Source organism: Ctenopharyngodon idella, chromosome 22 (assembly GCF_019924925.1).
Source record: "Ctenopharyngodon idella isolate HZGC_01 chromosome 22, HZGC01, whole genome shotgun sequence".
Classification (NCBI taxonomy): domain Eukaryota; kingdom Metazoa; phylum Chordata; class Actinopteri; order Cypriniformes; family Xenocyprididae; genus Ctenopharyngodon; species Ctenopharyngodon idella.
Window position 1 is genome coordinate 4,592,911 of NC_067241.1, and position 23,671 is coordinate 4,616,581.

Below are 23,671 nucleotides of genomic sequence, written 5' to 3' on the forward strand. Positions count from 1 at the left end.
TCAATAACTTAAGACTGAGGATGTGAATTTTCGCTAATATGTTTGAATCACCTGTATTTGTGGCTGATTCTATGTTGATTACGTTCAGAACAACAATGATCATCTTCGTTTTGAAAGGTGCACTATATTATTTCGCGAATGTCTCAGCACCGCTGGAGCTCGTGCTGCGGTCAGGGCCATCTTTGGTTGTTCTCGCCGGTCGCGACTCGCACCACAGTCACTGATCAATTGTGATACGTATTAAATAATTCGAGCGATAACTGTTTGCAAAGAGTTCGTTTTTTGTCGGTAATAGGACAACAGACTGGTTCTGCATAAATATTTTGTTGCATCAACACCGTTTTGCAGATTTTTTTTGCAGCGGAAATTTGGCTAAAGAAGGGAGATCCACTGTAATACAACATGGATGAGGAATATGATGTTATCGTATTGGGCACCGGACTCACAGTGAGTAATGCATTCAGGTCAATGATGATTCGCTCGCTTTGGAAACAGATTAAGATATTGTCGATGGATGCTCGGATGCTTGTGCTGTTATCAGAGATGTGACAGTACGAATAGATGCTTTGCGTTAGATTGAACCCGAGGGCCTATTGCTGACGCATCCTTTGGACCAGAACTGTGTATGTGTGTGTAGTGAGCCAGCATTTCTCGCCATTTCTGCCTATATACGAGTGCAATCCTTCCCAAATCCATCTTCCCCCGAATTTTCAAAGCCATTGAGGCTGCATCATTATATTGACATGAAAGCGGTTATTAAAAAGTAATGACTGATTCTCGTCTCAGTGTCTGGTTCTAAGGAGTGGCATCAGGTATCCCGTTTGCTCGTGCGTCGAAATATGGGAAATGTGTGTTTATTGCAGATATTTCGTCTTTTACGGGTCGCCAAGCTGTATTGTGTTTAACTGATGTTAGTTCATAGGTTGCCTGTAATTCATCCGTTTTGTTCTGGGTTTAGTGGATATTTTTTTGTTATTGTTATATTTTAAAGGGTCCAATTTAACATACACGAGAACTTGATATTGGATAAAACGTGCAAAAAATCAGCATTACAAATAATAAAAAGAACGAAAAAGCAGAAGTGTTATATCATGTTTCCTCTATTTTCCTCATGGAGGATAGAGGCTGATCTGGGCTGCGGCTGATGGCTGGGTGTAGCGATGTCCGATTCGTCAACGACTCGTTCTTTTGAGTCGAATCTTTTCAATGAATCGCTCGGAGGGTTTCTCAGTTACCGAATCATTAATAGCCGAAAAGTATACATTTTATAAAAATGTACTGAAATACGTTTACGACTTGATTATATAATGGTTTTAGGACACAGTTGGATTTAAAACTTTTTCAGCCAAGATGCAAACGAATTAGCATTGTTTAATATAAATATCAATCATATTTAAGTTCTAAATTGATTTTCATGACTGGAGCAAACTGAACTGAAACTCACAAAATTATAATACTTCAATTTCATGAAATTGGATGTCAGAATGACGTAAACGAATCATAGAAGAATTCGCTTTGGGAACCGCTTCATTACAGCGAGAACTGTTCAAAAGAACCGATTCGCGGAAATGACTCGGACTTTCCATCACTAGTTGGGTGGGGTGACTCGCATCCCAGTGTTCAACGCGGAAGTCAAGGCTAGATACACCCGCTCCCATCTCAACAGATGAATAGAAAATAAATGAAATATATACCTGTCTCATATTATTTCAACTGAATAATGTTTATTTGTGTAGGAATGTATTCTCTCTGGGATCATGTCCGTGAATGGGAAGAAAGTTTTGCATATGGACAGAAATCCTTACTACGGTGGTGAAAGTTCCTCTATCACACCCCTGGAGGAGGTGAGGATGCTTCACAGTCACTATTCGAATCTCATATCTGCTTGATTTTACACACATGAACTATAATTGTTTTGTCGAAGAATAAAAGTATAATAAAAAGCAATGTGTTTTAACATAAATTAATATTCTATGTTAATAGTAAAATTTATATTCATTTTAAATATTAAAAAATTAAAATATCAATAATGTGCTTATTTTTAAAAATCTATTAATAGAGATTCTCTTTAAAATATTATCATCTGATGTTCATATGTTGCATTTGTCCCTGTTTTTTATGCATGCGCTCACATTTTACATGCTTTTTTCTCAGCTCTATAAGAGATTTGGGATTTCAGACAGTCCCCCAGAGTCAATGGGCCGGGGAAGAGACTGGAATGTGGACCTTATTCCTAAATTCTTAATGGCCAATGGTAAAAATACTTAAGTAACATGATTTTTGGTGTAGTAATATTGTTTGAAACATGTTTTGGGATTAGATTGTTGTCCCTATTCTATAATTTTTCTGTAACAACACAATCGTCATTGTTTGTCATTGTTATCTTCCTTAAGGTCAGTTAGTTAAGATGCTTCTATACACTGAAGTGACCAGATATCTTGACTTCAAAGTGGTTGAGGGAAGCTTCGTGTATAAAGGGGGGAAAATCTACAAAGTGCCCTCTACTGAGACAGAGGCACTGGCTTCAAGTAAGTACAGCTACTCTGAAAAAAAATTGGTGTATAAACAATTTTTTACTCAGATATTGCTTGTAAATTTCAGAAATAATTACAAAAGAAATAGTAAGTAACACTGAATTAAAGTGAAATTATTAAGTAGAAAGACTAAAATAGTATTTTCTTGTCAAATGTGCTCCAATAATCTTTTATTTATAACTTCAAAAAAAAAAAAAAACTATAGCATTTTTAGATTGTCTCTAGGAATAAATCAAGAATAATTGTTTTTGATAGTAAAAATGCAGACTTGTATAGTTGACACAAAACATGTGTTGCTTAGACCTAATGGGAATGTTTGAGAAGAGACGTTTCCGGAAGTTCCTAGTTTTTGTGGCCAACTTTGATGAGAACGACCCCAAGACCTTTGAGGGCGTTGATCCCAAACTCACAACGATGGGAGAAGTGTACAAGAAGTTTGACTTAGGACAGGACGTCGTAGACTTCACGGGACATGCCCTCGCCCTCTACAGGACAGATGAGTAAGTGTCGCCAGTGTTACAAAACCTCACAGGCCCGGTTTCACAGACAGGGCTTACATTAAACCAGGATTAGGCCTTAGTTCAATTAGGGCATTTAAATAGCTTTTATAAAAATGCCTTAGAAAAAAAAAACATTACTGGTGTGCATCTTGAGACAAAACAATGGCTCTGACAAACATGTATTTTAGTCTGGGACTAGGCTTAAGCCTTGTCTGTGAAACCGGGGGATAGTGTATATAAGAGTCTTATTATAAAACATATTATTTAAGGCAAGAAACTACAGGAATAACCATTGTTTTACTCATTTAAGTGTTTTACCTCACGTCATTTATTTGCATCTGTAGATTTCAATAACATCTTTTTTAAAGGCCGTTTTTATTCCTATGTGTATTCTGAAGGTTTTTACAGAGAGATCTATTCATATATCATTTGCTTAATTTATAAAACATTTTATGCTTTAAAACATGCGCTGCATCCAAAATCAAATACTTCCCTCCTATATTGTATGCAAAAAAAAGTACGGCAAAGAGTAGTATGTCCGAATACAGAGTAGTATGTCCCCAGATGACCTACCGCTTCCGCTGAGATTTTGAAGTGTGCATTAGATGGACATTTTACTATCCCATGAGGCCACTGGAGAGGATTTATGAATGGAAGTGAAGCGACGCAACTGACACTGGTAGGTCACGTGACAGTAGAAATATGGTGAAATATGGTCGACCCATATTCACACTATATAGAACGTACTTTTTTAACAATCACGCAGTAAATTCAAATGTAGTACCTACTCAGACAGTACGAGATTTCGGACAACGATGGTGATTTTTTTTTAACAGTATTTGATTTTTTTTTTTATTACTTACCTGATTTATAGAGTGATAAAAAAAGATATATCCAAAATACCCTCTGTAAAAAACTCTGTCAACAGCAAAAAAAAAAAATGTCAACAGCAAAAAAAAATTCTAATACCAAACAGTTGTCTTAAATGTTGGTTCACCCAAAAATGAAATGCCGTTCCACACCCGTAAGACCTTCGTTCATCTTCGGAACACAAATTAAGATATTTTTGTTGAAATCCGATGGCTCCGTGAGGCCTGCATAGCCAGCAATGACATTTCCTCTCTCAAGATCCATTAATGTACTAAAAACATATTTAAATCAGTTCATGTGAGTACAGTGGTTCAATGTCAATATTATAAAGCGACGAGAATATTTTTGGTGCGCCAAAAAAACAAAATAACGACTTATATAGTAATGGCAGATTTCAAAACACTGCTTCATGAAGCTTCGGAGCGTTATGAATCAACGTGTCGAATCATCAGTTCGGAGCGCCAAAGTCACGTGATTTCAGCAGTTTGGTGGTTTGACACACGATCCGAACCGCTGATTCAACACGCTGATTCATAACGCTCCGAAGCTTGGCTATGGAGGCCTCACTGAGCCATCGGATTTCAACAAAAATATCTTAATTTGCGTTCCGAAAATCAACGAAGGTCTTACGGGTGTGGAATGACATGAGGGTGAGTAATAAATTACATTATTTTCATTTTTGGGTGAACTAACCCTTTAACGTACTGTGATTAAGCAACTGTGGAAGTATGATGATATCTATGATCTATTCACCTGTTGTGCCTTGCTTTAATGCCAGCAAATGACAATGAATTCGTTTGCATTGATGACAAATATATTGAATTAAATTCCTCCTAGTTACCTGGAGCAGCCGTGTCTGGAGACCATCAATAGGATCAAACTCTACAGTGAATCTCTGGCACGTTACGGGAAGAGCCCCTACCTGTACCCCCTATACGGATTGGGGGAGCTGCCTCAGGGGTTTGCTAGGTTAGTCGCTCAACCCACACCCAATCATTGTCAAGAAATCATGTGTTGAGTGTCGCTGTGATGTTATAAACATGGGCTTTTTGAACTTACAGGTTAAGTGCAATTTATGGAGGAACCTACATGCTGAACAAACCAGTGGATGAGATAGTGATGGAGGGAGGACATGTGGTGGGCGTGAAATCGGAGGGAGAGGTACATTTTTTTGTTTTGTGGGATAGTGGGATATGACCATAAGCTGTAAAAATTAAAAAAAAAGATGGACGACATGTCTTCACTTCCTTCCACTGTAGAAAAATAAAGCCAAAATATCCCAGAAATGGCCGCTGCCATCTTGCGCTGATGACGTCATTTGGAGCCAGAGTCTGTGCAGTAGCAATCGTGAGGTGGAGCCGCGGTATCAAGGTCCCGCCCATACTCCCGCAGACTCAATCGCAAGCAAAGCTGTCAATCATGACGCTACACCTCATTTTTGTAGCATCAAATAACTATCTAAACCGAACATTTGAAAAAGTGAAAGTTACATGTGAAGGCCAAGTATGGTAACCCATACTCGGAATTTGTCCTCTGCATTTAACCCATCCAAGTTAGTGCACACACATTAGAGTAGTGAACACACACTGCAAACCGTGGACACACACACCCGGAGCAGTGTGCAGCCATTTTGGTGTGGCGCCGATTGGGGGTTAGGTGCCTTGCTCATGGGCACCTCAGTCATCTCCTGCCGGTATTGAGAATCGAACCCACAACCTTCGGGTTACCAGTCTGACTCTCTAGACCATTAGGCCAGAGCTACCTAATGACAAAAACTATCTTTAGGGGAAAAAAAAAATTATTTGAAGTGCAATTTTTGTTTTTGTTTGGCTCACATCCCATTAGTTTACATGGAGAGGGCGGAGTTTATGACCTATACTGCAGCCAGCCACCAGGGGGCTATCAAAAATGTTTTGACTTCACTTTTCAGGACGTGTGCGGCACACTTGGATAAAACAAACTTATTTTATTGAAAAAAATGAAATAAAATGATTTATTATTGCAAAGTGACAATGCGTGGATTTTCTTAGGAAAAGTTGGGGGCATAATTTATGTTTGAATTTGCTTTTCCAAGGTTGCCCGCTGCAAACAGCTCATCTGTGACCCAAGCTACATCCCGGACCGCGTGCACAAAGTCGGCCAGGTGATTCGGGTCATCTGCGTCCTCAGCCATCCCATTAAAAACACTAATGATGCCAATTCCTGCCAGATCATCATTCCTCAAAACCAGGTTAACCGCAAATCAGGTTAGTGACACCACTTGTTGATTCTTGTGATTTTTGTATAAAATATAGCAGTTTTGTGAATATTTGCAGAGAATGTTTGGCGGGATAAACCATCACTATAAAGATGTATATGCATTAAGGTGTGCACTACTGTGCAGACACCACTAGAGGGTGCTGCTTTCATTTCAAATATAAGCTGAGCTGTCATGCTTATTTTGTTATTTGCACATAGATATCTATGTTTGCATGATCTCCTACGCCCATAACGTGGCGGCTCAGGGGAAATACATTGCCATCGCAAGCACCACTGTGGAAACCTCTGATCCTGAAGCTGAAATCGAACCTGCTCTGGAACTCCTCGAGCCCATTGACCAAAAGTCAGTTTACTTTGCTTTCTATACTGTTTATAATAATAAAGAAAAATACCATAATAATAGTTCAACAGCACAATTGCGAGTATGATATTGCTTTTATACAACAGGTTTGTAAATAATATAAAAAAAAATGTAATTAAAGTTAATATCAAGTAACATGGTTCAGAAAAATTTGATTATTTAGTATATTTAGTAAAAAAAAAACTCTTCACTAGACAAACACAGCACTGCTCACATTAAACTAATTGACCAGAGCTAAATGTTGTATAAACACGTATTTATCATACTATTCAAAGCATAAATGCAAAGGTTTTTTATTATTATTTTGTCATTTTTACAGGTTTGTGGCCATCAGTGACATGTATGAACCCACAGATGATGGTACAGACAGTCAGGTCAGCTTCATACAATATTATTTTGGTATTCTTTATATACTGTTACAGTATTTATTCATATTTTCAGTGAGCTTTTATTTGTATATTTTCAATAATTTTAGTTTTAGTAATTTTATGTGCTTTTGTCAATTTTATTAGTAATTTTTTTAAAAATATATTTATATTTATCTTTATTTTTATTTTTATTTCAGTTTTAGTAATTTTAGTACTTTAATTTAAATGTATTTTATTTCAGTTAGTTTCCAGGAAAACATTTCAAATTTTCTAATTTTTTAAAAAGTTTATCATGTAATATTTATATTTTATTTCAGCTTAATTTCAGTTAACGAAAATGATTTTAATAGTTTTAGTTAACAATAACAACACTAGCTTTGCAGTAATTTTATTGTTCGCCTGGCACCAATCAGAAATATAACCAGTTTTGATGTCATTTTTCCAGATATTTGCATCACGGTCCTACGATGCGACCACTCATTTCGAAACAACTTGTAACGACATCAAGGACATCTACAAGCGCATGACAGGCAGTGACTTCGACTTTGAGAACATGAAGCGTAAACAGAACGACGTCTTCGGCGAGGACGAGCAGTGAGGGGTGGAGAAGTGACGGAGGAGTGGAGAGGCAATGGTCAGATGGAGGGCAGAGATGGGGCGGGCTGAACGGGATTTACTGTGCTGGGTTCAGAAGTCACACAGAACAGAATTGACAATGCAACAACGTTGTAAATCTCTTTCAACCAACCTTATCTTTCCCAGAGTGCTCTTTGCTCATTGTCTCCACACCCCTCCGGTGTCTCTGTTCAGATACTTACAGTTCAGCACACAGACACACAAACGCTCTATCGCTCACATTCCACAACTCTGCACTACAAAGTGGGCTCACACCAACATGCTACTTTAGATTCTTACACAAGCGGTATGCATCGTTTGCGCAAAATATCCTGTTGAAGTGAAACACGTGTCTTTTTGTTCTCTGAATATCGTCTTTGAATGAAGCCCATACATGTGAACGATTCCTCGAATATTGAAGGATATTTAAAACAATTTCTCATCAACTTTCATGAAGTATCCCCAACTGTCCTCAGACTGTTAGATAGCATACTGTCGTCACTTTGACATTTAACAGTTTCATGTGAACAGCAGCCTTCCTGTACTTTCGGAAAGTGTCACTGACAAACGTATAGTAATATCATTAAACGCGTCGCTCACACTACATTTTGACACCTGGACAAAAGATATAATATGATATTGATAGTATGCAAAATGCATAAAGTTGTACGAAATTAAAATTAACTGACAGTCTCATATCACTACATTTCCTGCTCTACAACTCACTGGTCTTTAAAGTTATTTAATTCTTTTTTATTATTATTATTGGTGGATTTTTTTGGGGACAACTAAATTGAATGAGATGTATAATATGCAGTATAGAAGTGAATTGTAAGCCATTAACTTGTAACTAACATTACAATCTTTGTGCTAAGTTAAAAACATTGTATGGCCTCACAATTTCTAATGACCTTATTCTACATTCCTCATCTTCCTGCATTCATTTAGTTTGTAGTGAAAACTGATGTTATCGAATCCAAATGCGTGCGAAAATGCACCCTTAGTAGGTTACGGGAAATGAGTCTTAAGAACGTGGAAGCAATTTTCACTCCCACAGCTGCAGAAGTAAATGATAATGTGAATTTAATGAGTGTCAGATCTTTTGTTATTTGATAGTAGCCATATCCCGTTGGTATTCTGGCTTTTGTAAACCAGTCTGACTCCAGTCTACTAAATACTACATACATGCTTTAACTTTCGATCGTGATGAACACTATGCCTCTCCCTGTGTACTGTAAAAATTCCCACTGCATCTTTGAATTCTCTTCCATTTTATCAGTGATTGACACATGTAGTCTCCGCATTTACACTTGGCTGTTTGAAACCACAAGACAAACTTAGTATTGAACTCTGACTGGTCATGTTTTCACCATTACTTATATCTCTAATCATGCTCGTTTTTGTTTTCGGAATGAGTTGAATTGCCATGAATAGTTATAGTAGACACTAGTCTGGACCAGATTATCATGGTGTGCCGTTTGAATTCTCACCGTACAGCTTTCAGTGTAGAATTTACAAGCATTGTCATGTTGTTTTCCATATTCGCCTTTGCTGAGAAAAAAGCCTCTGACAGTAGTTTTTTTCCCTCTTTATTTTTAATGGAAAACAAGGAGTGTGACAGTTTTATTACATTCTTGAATTTTATTGGGCCAAAGTCACTTACGGCCTTATAGATTCACATAGAAGCATACAGGTCTTGAACTCTTCCTTAGTGCACAAATTAGGTTGTGAATTAATGATAACTGGAATCAAATAGAATTACGCTGCATTGCTATATTTGTTATCTTTTGCACCTCTCCAACATATTGTTGCATATGTTTGGATTAACTGTTTTGTACTGTATTTATTTTCATTTTGTCTTTCATTTTCAATGTTGAAACAACTAAAACATCTTTAAAAAAAAAAAAACTGACACACAAACTCGACGATTTTAAGTTGTGAATTTCATCTCGTGTTTGAGCAGTCTTGTGCAACAAAAATAAATATGAATAAAATAAATCTTTCTTTGGTTATGTTTGATTATTGGCACATATGAAGGAATTCCTTTTCCTAACAGGACAAAGTAAAGCATTCAATACTCATTACTACTAATGTACAATATTTTAAAATCACTTTCCACAATTCTCGTTATATTATTTTAAATGGATGCATATATACACATACATATTTATGCAAAAAAATATTTGATTATGGTGAAATATTTTTTGATCATCTCATCCCAAGGCAAATATTAAATATTACTTCTATTAAATGTGAAATGGTTAAATTCATGATAAAAACGCACTTGATGTACACTACCATTCAAAGTTTTGAGGTTGGTAAGATTGCTAAATGCTTTTGAAAGAAGTCTCTTATGTTTACCAAGGCTGCATTTATTTGATCAAAAAATACAGTAAAAACAGAAATCTTGTCAAATATATCTATAATTTAAAAAGAACGGTTTTCTATTTAAATATATTTTAAAATGTAATGTATTCCTGTGATGGCAAAGCTGAATTTTCAGCATCATTACTCCATTCTTCAGTGTCACATGATCCTTCAGAAATCAGTCTATGCTGATTTGCTGCTCAAGAAACATTAGTGTCAGTTGTGCTACTAAATGCATTTTTTTCAGGATTGTTTGATTAATAGAAAGTTCAAAAGAACAGGATTTATTTTGAAACTTTTGAAAGGTAGTGTACCATTACGTTCAAATACAAATATTTGGACAAATCAATGCTTCGAAAACATCTTTCAATTCATCACAGTTGTGTGTATTCTTAGTCTCTGTTTTATCCCCAATCAGAGGTTTTTGCACTGTCAAACAGCACAAAATTCAAATTCCAGTGTCTTTTCTATACCTTTCGTAATTCTGTAGATGTAGAAATATGGTATGAGGGTTATCTATTGGTGATCCACGACATAACTCTCGTAGGGCTGGCCCAGAAGTCTTTCTACATCCACCTTTGGCACTACCCAACATTGAGCTGAGTGACGCTTCATGGATGAGTCCTTCAGATTCTTGTCTTGCAGAGTGACAGGAAAATGCTCATCTCCTTTCTTTATCAAGCCCATGGCCAGCGAAGTGTTCTTATTTGTTTGTGCATGATGGAAACCTGCTTGATCCATTACCCTTATGACCTCTAAATGGGTATGTTGAAATTGGCCTGGAAGTGGAAGAAAATACCCAAACAAGATCCTCAGAAATGGGAAAATTCAGCTGAAAACCCATTTGACATCTCACTGAATAAGATTTAAAAAATAATGCTGTGTTACCTACCCAACAGCCCTTGAGTGAGGTGAGAGAGCCCCTTTCCATCAGCAATATAGAAGCCCAGGTGCTCCATTTGAAAGTATTTGGGATGGCTGTAACGATGGAAGAGAATGAAGAACTGCACACCGACGCCGAGCTCAATCCAACAGCTATGGTGCTCTTCAACCGTGATTCTCAAACTGTGTCGCTCCACAGATCCTCTCTGATTGGTGGGCAGCGTCTCGATTTCCTTCCCTTCCACCTCCACTACCACTGAGTCCAGTGTTAATGTGATCATAACGGCATCTTTGGAAGCAGTGATAGAAATCCTGTCGAAGAAGGTACGAGTACGATTCTCCATCCCCTCCTTAAAAGGAGCCATTATTAAATGCCCATCCACAATAAATCCTAATGGTATAAGTCAGAAAACAGGAATTAGAGACATCAGTTATGTTAAAAGAATATCTAAATAGCATTTAATGCATCTTGTTTAGTTTCCATTAAGATATTCAAGCTATATATTGGATGTAAAATCATAAAACCACCTTTGTCTGGGTCCTCAAGAAGCCGTAGTACATCATCAGCCCTGCCATCAATGGTAAAACACAAGTTCTGATGTAGCTTTGGGAGCTGAACAACAAAATGGGGGTCTCCATCCACTTTCAGAGACACAAAACACTAAAGTATGTTAGTGAATCGCTTCTATAATCTTGTATTCATCTTTAAAATGCACAAAAATGGCTAAAGGAAGAAGGAACATGGAGCATTTCATGAAATATTCTGTCCCAAGTCATACCTGATGAGGAGAACACTCTAATTGAACTTAAACTGGGCGGGTTTTCTGGGTCTGTTGAAATAATTAAGACACATAAAATGTGCTGCTTCTGCTAAAAGCATTTAAAAAGGTAATAAATGTAGTTTATTTATGAAGATTTATTGTAGCATACACAGTAAAGCAGGTTGTGAAATTATAAATGAAGTGCTTACCATCTACCTCAGTATCTGAATCTGAAAGAATAATGAACAAATACAAAAAGTGACATAATAATCCCTAGTAGCTGAAAAAAAAAAAAAATAGAGCAAAGATTTGTAATGTTTTTAACTCACATGACTCGTAATGGATGTTGTAGTCATAGTCGGAGTTGTGTGCTGTATCATAATCTGCAAAATAGCATCATAATGATGCAGCTTTGGCTTAATTTCATTCATGTTTTTATTAGTGCCAAACTGATTTACCACTTTGTAGTTGAAAACATATTGCTTACCTTTAACAAGTTCAATATCTATATGAAAGATCAAGAAACACAAGATCAGAAGCTACAACATTACCATAATGTTATTGTGACCATATGAGTCCACTCGGATTTATGGCCTAACATGCTTGTTCAGTTCAAAGGGGACTGCGAATGGCATAGGGAAACAGGGAACAGTGATACATCACAGAAAGTGGAGAGTGAAATTTACCCATCAGTCACTGTGCATCACTCCAGTACTTAGAGGGTTAGTTCACCCAAAAATGAAAATAATGTCATTTATTACTCACCCTCATGTCGTTCTACACCCGTAAGACCTTCATTCATTTTCGGAACACAAATGAAGATATTTTTTATTAAATCCGATGGCTCAGTGAGGCCTGCATTCACAGCAATGACATTTCCTCTCTCAAGATCCATAAAATATATTTAAAACAGTTCATGCGAGTTCAGTAGTTCTACCTTAATATTATAAAGCGGCGAGAATATACAATATAGTGATGGGCCGATTTCAAAACACTGCTTCGGAGCTTTACGAAACGAATCAGTGACTCGGAGCGCCAAAGTCACGTGATTTCACCAGTTTAGCCGTTTAATAGGAGATCCGAGTCACTGATTCGATTCGTAAAGCTCCGAAGCAGTGTTTTGAAATCGGTCCATCATATTGTTGAAAAGTTATTTTGTTTTTTTGGCGCACAAAAAGTATTCTCGTCGCTTTATAATATTAAGGTAGAACCACTGAACTCGCATGAACTGTTTTAAATATGTTTTAAGTACCTTTATGGATCTTGAGAGAGGAAATGTCATTGCTTTGAATGCAGGCCTCACTGAGCCATCAGATTTAATCAAAAATACATTAATTTGTGTTCCGAAGATGAATGAAGGCCTTACGGGTGTGGAACGACATGAAGGTGAGTAATAAATGACATTATTTTTTTATTTTTGGGTGAACTAACCCTTTAAAGAATTTTGACTAAAATAAACTAGGTAAAAAGGTGATGAGGTTCTGCCATTATTATTGAGTTTAATTAGTCCCAGGAGTAGTTTGTGCACTTTTTTTCATAGGTATAAAGTGCGCAAGACGTAACAGTTACAATGCAATTATCATATTACAGTTAAAAAATGACAAATATAACATTCATTTTCTTATTCAAGTGGCCCCTATGCTATTTTAAAGGTTCCTAATTTTTATTTAGAGGTCTCGTACAATAGGTTCACATGCATCCAAGTTCAAAAAACACTTTAATTTTCTCATAATATACATTGCACATCACCACATTTCTCAAAGAGTCTGAAAACGCTTGGTTTGAAGATTCAGTCTCTCTAAATCTCCTCCTTTCCGCAAGCCTACTCTGCTCTGGTTGGCCCAGTCTGTTGTGATTGATCTACCTCTTACAGCGCATGTCGGAAACAAAACGCCTCTTACCATATCTGAATTTCAACTCCGGAATCTTCCTGTTTACACAGTGATATGAAAGATGCCGTTGGTTTTTCCGAATCTAGTCCAGCATGAATTCTCATCCTTTTGAAGTGCATGCAAAGTTGATTCACAGAGCTGAAAACAGCGTCAACAACACAAACCAAACTTTTCCAGGCCTCAGCTACAGCTAATGTTTGAGGGTGGGTTAAAGTAGACGTTGTTCGCAAGCAGCCAATGAAGACCATAGGCTGGCATTATGCAAATTTGTTGCATTGTTACGTAAGTATTAATAGGAAGTGAGACTGGAATTGCAGATGAACAGTTTCAGCAGTTCAGAATCAATTCTTTCTTTGCAGACCTTTTACCTTCACAAACAGCTATATTACACACTGCATCAAAGGTAATATTCGAAAAACAAAATAGGGGCAATTTAAACACAAGCAGTTTGTAAACCAGCACAATGAAGAAGCAGAATGAAAAAAAATGGATTGTATTACCTTTCCTCTGAATCTGGATGGACGAAGACACATCTGATGGACAGAGAAGAAAGGATATTGCCATTCAGAGGCACTTTGGTTATTCATTTGAAGTGTATGTGACATTCAGTGAATACAAATCCACCATATTTACACCACTGAGGCTATAAATGTTATAAATTCTAAAAATTCTGCTCCTTAAAAGAAACTCACCCAGAAAACGAGAGGCTTCCCAAAATTTTGGTGCATCTGTCATTCCTGGCATAGGCAGAAAAGTAGGAGCCATCAGTGTGGCCACTTCCAGTTCAACATGAATGTCTGAATTAGCATCTGAAGTAGATGCTGTGGAGGTCAATGTCTGTTGGCCCTGCTGAAGTGTTGTGAGTCCGGAGGTAGAGGAGTTCTCAATGTCTGGGGAAGAGTCTTTTACCACAGATGGTGCAGTTTTGACTAAGGTGGCTAGTGTTGTGCTTTTGACTGGCGTAGAGGAAGAAGTGGTTTTCGTCATATTGGGAGGTCTGTTTGAAATCCTAGCTAAGGTTTTGATGGTGGTAAGAGGAGAGGAGGATAACTTGCTGGAAAGTGGGGTAGTGGTGGTCTTAAGTGGTCCTGTAGTGGTCTTCTTGGGTGACGGAGGAGGGATTGTTTTGTCAAGGGAGACAGAGGTGTTAGGTGGTCGACCTGTGGTGTGAAGCCCTGAGGGTGGTGGATGTGCTTGTACAGATTTAGTGACAGGAGGTTTGCTTGTTTTTGGAGGTGAGAAAAAGCTGGATTTTTTGGTTCCCGTTACAGATGTGGAGGGTATTTTAGGTGCAGTGTGAGAGGTCTGGTTTGTCACATTTGTAGAACCTGCTATGGTACTAGTTGAAGTCTTGCTGGTAGTAGCCACAACAGAAGAGCTAACAGTAGGTTCTGGTTCATCAATATCCGGTTTGATCACAACCAACGAAGTGACTGGTGTTACAAAATTGTACTTTAGTGAAAGATTGGTGGCTTTATCTACAAGAAGGCGCTGCATGATCACATCCGAGGTGTTAATTTTAGCCAGCAGCAACTCTTTGATAGTGAAATAAGCCCAGAGCCGATGGACAAAGCTAGGAATGCCATCCAGCGCCTTTGAACAGCCCAGAGATGGTTCTGTGCCATTTACAACTGCTTTGGCCAGTGGTAGCTCATTCTCCACTTTCACTTTCTGCTTGGAATCGTTTGCTGTCAGTGTAACCTTCAAATCCCGCACACCTGGTTTAAGTCGTCCCGTGACTACCAATTCAGAGCCCTGGAAGTAGTTGGGGAACAGAGAGCGAGTGATATCGTACGCCTGATCGTCTAGATAGGACAGCTGGATATCTGAGAGCAGAGGACTGGCGACTTCATCATAGAAACCTTTCAACTGGACAGCTGCATCATCGTCCTCATATACCTGAAAGACAACAAATAACTTAAAATATTATTATTGTTATTATTATTCATGTGATTTTGATTGGCTTAATACCATTCCAAGAGTGCTGATATACAGTCCAAAAGCACTGGGACTTTTCACTGTTAGTATCACTTTGCTTTTCTGTGTTTGCGTGTTCCAGACATACTGGAGATTTTTAGTTAATCTTTCAATGATTAGTCATTTTTTTAATCAATTCTTTAGAAGAAAAATAATGGATTAATTCAGGAATAAAATAAGTGACTAGCTTTATATATGAGTCATTGAATCATTCATTCCAATTGATCCATTAGAAAAACAAAACAAGTGACTGTCTTTGAATCTGTCATACCTCATCAAGCATTATGCATTTGTATGTTTAAAGATGTAAAAACACTGTTGTGATTTCTTGTATAGGTCTACTTGAACTTTAAAAGGCAATTACCATCCGAGCCACACCCCGATTCTCCAATGCCAGCCTTCTCAACATGGGAAAATCAGCATCATCTCCAAAGGCCAGGCCAAATAACGAAGATGAACCCAAAGCATTTTGTGCATTATGCAGAATCACATCTGGTTCTGTCTCCCCAATAGTAGCCTCTCCATCAGTCAGAAAGATGATCATGGGGACACGGTGAGATGAAGGCGCTTGACCAGTAGGTGAAGATGAGTGTGAGGACGGGTTTAACAGCTGGGCTGCAGACAGCAGAGCTGCATTGATGTTTGTCCCTAGTTTAAAGAGAAAAAAAAGAGAGTTCATTACAGTATTTCTCTGCAGCTGTTCAACTTCCAGCTTTACAGAAAAATAAATCTTACCTCGAATCAGTTTCTAGTCCAAACTGATTGTGATGAGATAAAATACAGTGTACCACAAAATATTGACAAAGGCATGTCTTTCTATTGAGTTGCAGACAAAAAACCTACAGCCTGCGGGAAAAATACGATCCACGAACAAATGGATCAAATTTTTTATATAAATAAATAAATAAATAAAAATTATAAAATAAAAATAAAAAACAGAATTCTGCATGAAAATTATTATTATTTTCAGTCAATGGAAATAACATTTTCTTAAAGGATTAGTCCACTTTCAAATAAAAATTTCCTGATAATTTACTCACCCCCATGTCATCCAAGATGTCCATGTCCTTCTTTCTACAGTCGAAAAGAAATTAAGGTTTTTGATGAAAACATTCCAGGATTATTCTCCTTATAGTGGACTTCAATTGGCCCCATACGGTTGAAGGTCAAAATTACAGTTTCACAGTTTGAACTAAATTGTCATATACAATATGCTAGTGCAAGTATATAACAATTAGTTCAAACTTTGACCTGTGGAGGGCAGTAATACACTTAGCAGCGTCTACACTGCCGGAATTCTAATAGAGAAGAAGAAGAGAGCTAGTTCAAGACGAGCGTCTATGGTTAAAACGTATATCTTTTTTTTTTTTTTTTAAATGACCGATTGTTTCGCTAGATAAGACCCTTATTCCTCGTCTGGTATCATTTAAAGCCCTTTGAAGCTGCACTGAAACTGTAATTTTGACCGTTTGGGGCCAATTGAAGTCCGCTATAAGAAGAAAAATCCTGGAATGTTTTCATCAAAAACCTTAATTTCTTTTTGACTGAAGAAAGAAGGACATGGACATCTTGGATGACATGGGGGTGAGTAAATTATCAGGAAATTTTTATTTGAAAGTGGACTAATCCTTTAAGATACAAAAAAAAAAAACACTTACAGCCCTCTGCGATTATCTTCCTGACAAATTCCTTGGCATCCCGCACATTCTGCCGTGTGGCCCGCACAGTGCGTCCTTTCTTCCAGGTGTACACCTTATCTGAGAAAGTGATGAGATTGAAGTAATCTCCTTCACGAAGGTCACTCAGTATTGTGGTCATGGCTGCCTTAGTCTGATGTAAAACACAATGGAGAAATACATTAGTGTTCTTTATCTCATTCTTGACAAGTTGTGGTTTTGAGATGCTACCTGCTTAATTTTTGTGCCAATCATTGAGCCGCTGATGTCAATGACAAAGATGACATCTTTAGGAACTACAGGAAGTCCTCGAGGTGCAAAGTAGTGAACAAAGTAGCCATCATCCACCTGGAGAAAAAACAAATAACACATTATTAAGCTATACGGAGACTATTCTAGTACTAACAATCAGGTAGTTTATTATGAAGACCTGGATGTCCCCCATGGGGTCTTTGAGCTCCACGTCATACTGAATAACGAAGTCTGCATTGAGACCTCTGGGAGAGATGTTCCTCTGTTGCTGTATGGTGGGAGTGTAGCGCACATGTGCGCAGTGAGGATTCTGCTCGACCTTAGTTGAAGGAGGAGGTTCTGCATCCGCTAAAAGATCGGTGAGAAGCAGAGAAACCATATCTTTGAAATTTGTTGGTCTGAAGCATTGTGTTGACATCACAAAAGTGCTTTCTTTTAGGGTACCTTGAACACTGTTTGTGAGCAATCGGCTAGTTCGTAGTGGCAGAGCTCTGATGAAGCTAATGCCAGTCCTTTCTGATATGCTGACATCCAAGGAGATGTTCTGCACGGGTTGACCAGGTCGTAGACCCAGAGAGAGCTCATATCGGCCGAGCCGTCGCGATAACAGCTCCTCATAAGAAAGCGAGAAGGACACGCGAGTCCCAGGAGGCACATTGACTGCTACACGGAACTTCTCTATCTCACGTTCCCTTTGGAATACAACAGAAGTTAATCAGGTTCCAGTTCTTCATGGTAGATATAAATAAAGTGTTTGTCCATGTGTCATGAGATAACTCTCCCTCTAAATAAATTATGTGATTTCCATTTACTTTAAGGATGATCCAACAAAAAAGATCTATATTTCAAAACATCTGCAACTGTATAAGAACTATTTGAGAGATTTTCTCAACACATCCATTTCTAAAACAGCATGTCTGTTAAGCCAAACCTGAAAAGTAAATGAAATGCAGCCCATTGCATTTTTTTGTAAATGCCTGCACACTGGGATTCTGCCAAAAGCAAGTCCCAGTGGAGAAGGTATTAAACAGATTTTGGACTGACTTTGTGGCAACAAGTCCTGCTGTTTTCCCTTGCTTCTTAGCGGTATCATAGATCTTCCTGGCATCAGTTCTCCTCTTCACCTGAGCCACATACACCTTACCATTTGAGGTGCTGGGAATAAACAAAAGACAAATCAGAGCAGAAAGCGGAAATATTTAGTTTGATAAAGATGAAGTCTAGTTCATATAGTTGTGATACGGTGGTGGCTGACATTAAACATTAAATTTAAAACACACCTCAGAGTAAAATAAAAAAAGGTTAAAAATGAGTAATTTCTCATAATTGCAACTTAATTGACTCAAAATGTGACTTTACATCTCACAGTTGTGACTTTATTTTGCATGACTATCTATTGCATTTGTGACTTTATATCTGAAAATGTGACTCACAACATCTCACAACCATTTCTCCTACGGTAATTGTGACAATTTCTCATAATTGCGACTTAACTAAATACTGCAGTTTCATTCAATTTCACATAATTGCGACTTTATAACTAAATACTGCAGTTTCATTCAATTTCACATAATTGCGACTTTATAATTAAAGGGATAGTTCACCCAAAAATGAAAATTTGATGTTTATCTGCTTACCCCCAGGGCATCCAAGATGTAGGTGACTTTGTTTCTTCAGTAGAACACAAATGATGATTCACACTCATTGAAGTATAGGCGCGAGACATCACTTCCGTCATCAGAGTGCATTCAGACCTCACCAACCGGATGCGCAAGGCAGTTGGACATAGTGGTGTATTAGAGGTAAAAAAGGATATAAATACTGTTCGGTTTCTCGCACAAACCGATCGTTTCGTGTCTTAGGACATCAATGTGTCGTCACGAGCTGCAGGGTTTAATTTGGATTTGTTTGTGCATGTTTTTTTTATTCTCATAGATGGTGTTACCGTTTCAATGCATTATTTGGCTGACAGACCGCAACGGTTGGAGTTAAAAATCATCATTTGTGTTCTACTGAAAAAACAAAGTCACCTACATCTTGGATGCCCTGGGGGTAAGCAGATAAACATCAAATTTTCATTTTTGGGTAAACTATCTGCAGTTTTATTCTTGTAATTATGACTTTTTCTTCATTGTTGCGACTTATATCTTACATTTCTCTCACACTATGATTTTATGTCACAGTTGTAATTGCAATTGCGACTATCTCAAAAAAATTGACTTTATAACTGTGATTTTTATCTGTTTACTGTGAATTTCTCATAATTACTACTTCTATCTCAAAATTATAACTATATTTCTTAAACTTTATCTCACAAAAAGGCAGAAACAGGCTTTCAAACCAAACAGCTAGTGACACTAAAAAAGAGGTGAGCAGAAAATGTCATTTCCCTCACAAAACACGATTACTGAAAAACTCTCGCAATCTTAGCCATTCCAATCCCCTCAGCTCTCAGTGTAGGAGCATTTCCCCTGCATAAACACCCACATGAAGCTATCCATACTCTCTTTGTGTCTTTACATGAGGGTCAAGGAGAGAAAATACTAACGTAAGGTCAGCAAATATATTTAAATAAAAATCAACAAGAACCAACCAAAATAAACCAACAGCCTTGAAAAAGAGCTTGTTTGAATAAGAGCAGGGTGAATGGACAGTTTAAGGCACAGTGGAAAATGAGGCGCCTGTATGTATGTGTGGCACTGAGAGGTCTGGGATCACTGTGCATGTGACACTGTGAACAGAGCTCTCAGTCACTGTTTAACAAACGCTACTGCTCTAAAGAAACACATTTGCCGCAGCTATTTGAAAAAGTACAGAGCCTGGGGTGGAAGTGCCTGTCTGTATTTGTGTGTATGCAAGAGTGTGATTCCTTGAGCATGTGTATACATCTGTAATGTACATTGAAACTTGAAACCGTGCTTTGTCTATGGATACATGTGCGCATTCTTCACGCATGTGTGTGTATTTATGTACACCTAGATGTGTGAGCGTGTGTACTTTGGCCATGTGCCTTGGTAAACTCTGCTGGGTAAAAGAGAGAGTGAACAGAGCCAGTGCTCGTCATTTTCTCTATTAGCTCTCTTGAGTTTTCTTGACAAAGCCTGCTATTCATCTGGCCTGAACGTTCTTTACTTTTGAACCACGTCCGCTTCCAAATTCAGCCACTGTGTTCTTTATCAAGCTGTTATGGAGCCTTATTTGTGGGAATATTATTTATATTTAGCATTCATTTTTGGAAAAGATGTTTACACAACTCTTACTCTGGTAAGCAAAAATGAATGAATTCTTTACAAGGTCTCTCACAGAACTTTTATTTCAAAAGTCCTCCACAAGCAGAACTTTTTTCTGTCAATTTGCTCCATTTCAAATAACCTTTTCTATGATTATTAATTAGTTTTTCATTGACTCATTCTTATGTTGCTCCAAACCAGTATAAGCTTCAAAAATGATGCACCATAAAGTATCATACAAGTGGTCCATATGACTATTTTTCAAGTCTTTAGAAGCCATTAAAAGCTTTGTGTGACAATCAGACCAATTTTATGTTGTCAGGCACTTGATATATCTTCCACTTTTTTATGAGATCTTAACTAGAAGAGTTAAGAGTCAGTGAGATGAACGGCTCAGTCCAATTTATGAACTACATCAACTGAATCATTGAAAAAATCCAATGATTTGTTCACTTGTGAATTACTGAGATTTTTTTATGTGAATGCAAGTGCATTTGTCACACAAAGCTATTGCACGGTGATCATTTCATGGTGCTTTTGTATCCTTTTTACAGCTTGAAAGTTCCAATTCATGTAACTGCATGGAAGAGAGAAACTGGTATTATTAATAAAAAATGTTCAACAGAAGAAAGGAAGTCCTTTTTGAAAGAACATGTGGGTGAGTAAATAATGACAGAACTTTCACTTTTAAATGAAGTATTCTTTAAATTATTTCTGTAAACCAGACTCAAAAATATTCCCCCTTTTTCTCACAAAGCACATCTTTCTTTCCACATGAACAATTCATTAGTACAAGTACCCTGCTGTGTCTATATTCAGGAAAAACTTCAAACTTAAGCCTAATGATACTCAATTTAATTGCAATGCCACTGTTTTTTCAAACCAATGTGACAGCCAGAATAACAGAAAGAAAATGTGGTGTAATTTTTGACTCACATGGTAAAATTGGAGATGAATGCAGATGAGGACAAATCCACCTCAAAGGCCGCCTCCTTAGTGATGTGAAGCTGGTTCCAAACGGTGCTCTCCACTGTGGTTACAGCGTAGCGAGACACTACAGAACATCGCACATGGTAATCTGTCACCTTGAGCTAAAGGCACAAAGATCAAAACAATGATACATTAATATGCCAAGTCACATTATACACAAAATAAGGAAAAACGGGTCTAATTGTCACAGTCTTGGCTATTAAAAAAAGCTATTAAACGTTCCCACTGATTCAGTTTTTTGACCTTCTGTGACAACTAGCTCCAATCTCCCCTATCTGAATATTTTAAAGTTGACTTGGGATGTCTGAAATAAGACATCAAAAAAAAAAAAAAAAACATAATTTGTATGATTAGCATGTTACTGTTGATTTCTCAGGACTTCTGAACTGATGTCAGAGCTCAGTATATAGAACATCTTGATCTGTTTACTTGAGCCTGATTCAGACCACACTGGTCTGGCAACAGAAAAGCCAGTCTATCTGAACACTGCATACAACAGCATAGCGCTACAAGAATCTTTGTATATAATTTAAAGACAAGATTGTGACACAAAGCCAGAGAAAGATCTACAAATGAAGAACAGTTAAAACTAAAAGATATTATCCCAAATTTGAGCGTCTGACAGTACAATTTTAAGATTACAGACTGTCTTGTAAAAATAAATATATTAATTAATTTAACATAAACATTTCAAGAAAAATGTAAAGCTTCTGCTTTGCACACGGTCTCCAGTAAGAGATTTGGATTGTTCTAGTCATATTGCTTATAACTCATGCATTCTCATGTATTTTACAGAAATAAACAATTGGTTTCTAAAATGAAAAGAAACCCAATGGGTCAAAAGGCTAGAACACTCTTTGGTGCTTTATGGAATTTCACAATAAACCAAAGTAAAACAAAATAGCAAAGGCATTTATCTTAATATTTACAGTTCAGTACAAAACAAAAACATAGCTTTTATTGTCATACTTACTGCTGGTTTTGCTGCTGAGGTCTGACGTCTCGGTCTCTGAAAAAATACAAAATAACATGTCAGGCCTATAGCCATTTTCTTGATATCTCTTGACCGGAGTGTATAATTGACTCTTATATTGGTGTATTTAGTAAAAGTATGCCATGTAAAATTATTTTCTACAAAGAATTATTTCCAACTAGGGATTATAAATACACAAAAACAAATCTGTTTGCTCTTACTAATTCCTTAGTGCCACTTACCTGTAAGTATCCATATAAACTTGGTAAACTTGATTAACTTAAATTACCAACCACAATATTTCCTTTGAGGACGTGAATGAAGAAATAGTTTGAAATACTCTCAGTATTCTCAGACGCCAGTGGTTCGGTCTTGATCTTTCATAGAAATATGAATCAAAGTCATTCATGAAAGGGGTGGAAATGGAACTAAAATACTGTACACACAAGCCACTGGAGGATTTTAGATGTTAACTTTACACAGTATTCACTGCTGTGCCAATATATTACCACATCTCCTGGAGATTGCTGTAAATACAAACAAAACGCTAAATATGGGAAAGAATGTCTCGGCTACTATGACTTTCCAGTACACTCTTTAAATGAAACCACTGACACAATATTACATCACATTTTATGAGATAATAAAACGGCTCCTAAGTAATCGTGACAAAATTCTGTTAAAAGCAAGAATTTGCATAATATGTGAACACAGAAATCTCACAGGGCATCACCTTCATGATATCCTTCCTTTTCTTTCTGTTTTCCTTATTTGACCGAGAAGGAATGCATAAGAAATTCGTACAGAATTCTAATTTGTATTTTTTTCACATAGGGTTGTAATAAACAAGGTTTATTACAACTTCAAGATTCCAACATAGGCTACCACAAAACAAAAACTACATCTTTTAAAACACACTAGCTCAAAATAACACTTATGACTTCTAAAAGGATGCACATCGGGATTGTCTTGATACAATATATATATATATATATATATATATATATATATATATATATATATATATTCTATAAGTAAATAAACAATATTCTTAGAATGAAATAACATTCCACTGGAACAGAAATTCCTAAAATGTTTTCGCGCGTAAATATGTGCCGAGACGCACTTTCAGTGTCGCCCAAAATAGAACTCACTCAAAACAAA

General features: G+C 37.2%; 2 protein-coding genes across 2 annotated transcripts in view; one reads left to right on the plus strand and one right to left on the minus strand.

Annotated features, from left to right (window-relative positions):
- The first annotated feature begins 155 nt into the window (after window positions 1-155).
- gdi1 (GDP dissociation inhibitor 1) lies at window positions 156-9,505 on the plus strand. The gene is made up of 11 exons (XM_051879948.1): window positions 156-447; window positions 1,737-1,844; window positions 2,155-2,254; window positions 2,394-2,528; window positions 2,836-3,034; window positions 4,742-4,873; window positions 4,966-5,065; window positions 5,979-6,150; window positions 6,362-6,506; window positions 6,844-6,898; window positions 7,338-9,505. Exons 1-11 carry the CDS (start codon window positions 403-405, stop codon window positions 7,488-7,490), a joined length of 1,344 nt encoding a protein of 447 aa, XP_051735908.1. The 5' UTR covers window positions 156-402; the 3' UTR covers window positions 7,491-9,505.
- itih6 (inter-alpha-trypsin inhibitor heavy chain family member 6) overlaps window positions 9,325-23,671 on the minus strand; it is a 14,563-nt gene continuing 216 nt past the window's right edge. Inside the window, exons 2-18 of the mRNA XM_051879907.1 lie at window positions 22,508-22,543; window positions 21,481-21,635; window positions 18,359-18,469; window positions 17,759-18,006; window positions 17,493-17,662; window positions 17,294-17,410; window positions 17,045-17,216; window positions 15,751-16,034; window positions 14,102-15,308; window positions 13,910-13,942; window positions 12,005-12,022; window positions 11,847-11,900; window positions 11,727-11,747; window positions 11,536-11,586; window positions 11,285-11,398; window positions 10,767-11,147; window positions 9,325-10,653 (exon numbers count right to left, since the gene is read on the minus strand). Coding sequence (XP_051735867.1) covers window positions 10,391-10,653; window positions 10,767-11,147; window positions 11,285-11,398; window positions 11,536-11,586; window positions 11,727-11,747; window positions 11,847-11,900; window positions 12,005-12,022; window positions 13,910-13,942; window positions 14,102-15,308; window positions 15,751-16,034; window positions 17,045-17,216; window positions 17,294-17,410; window positions 17,493-17,662; window positions 17,759-18,006; window positions 18,359-18,469; window positions 21,481-21,635; window positions 22,508-22,543 — 3,435 coding nt within the window. The 3' untranslated portion in view covers window positions 9,325-10,390. The remainder of the gene's footprint in view (window positions 10,654-10,766; window positions 11,148-11,284; window positions 11,399-11,535; window positions 11,587-11,726; window positions 11,748-11,846; window positions 11,901-12,004; window positions 12,023-13,909; window positions 13,943-14,101; window positions 15,309-15,750; window positions 16,035-17,044; window positions 17,217-17,293; window positions 17,411-17,492; window positions 17,663-17,758; window positions 18,007-18,358; window positions 18,470-21,480; window positions 21,636-22,507; window positions 22,544-23,671) is intronic.

Bases quoted from the DNA above. Each gene is read 5' to 3' on its own strand.
- gdi1 (XM_051879948.1), top strand. From the start codon at position 403: ATGGATGAGGAATATGATGTTATCGTATTGGGCACCGGACTCACA. The intron at 6,507-6,843 runs GTCAGTTTACTT...TCATTTTTACAG, and splicing joins CTCGAGCCCATTGACCAAAA to GTTTGTGGCCATCAGTGACA. The intron at 6,899-7,337 runs GTCAGCTTCATA...TCATTTTTCCAG, and splicing joins ATGATGGTACAGACAGTCAG to ATATTTGCATCACGGTCCTA.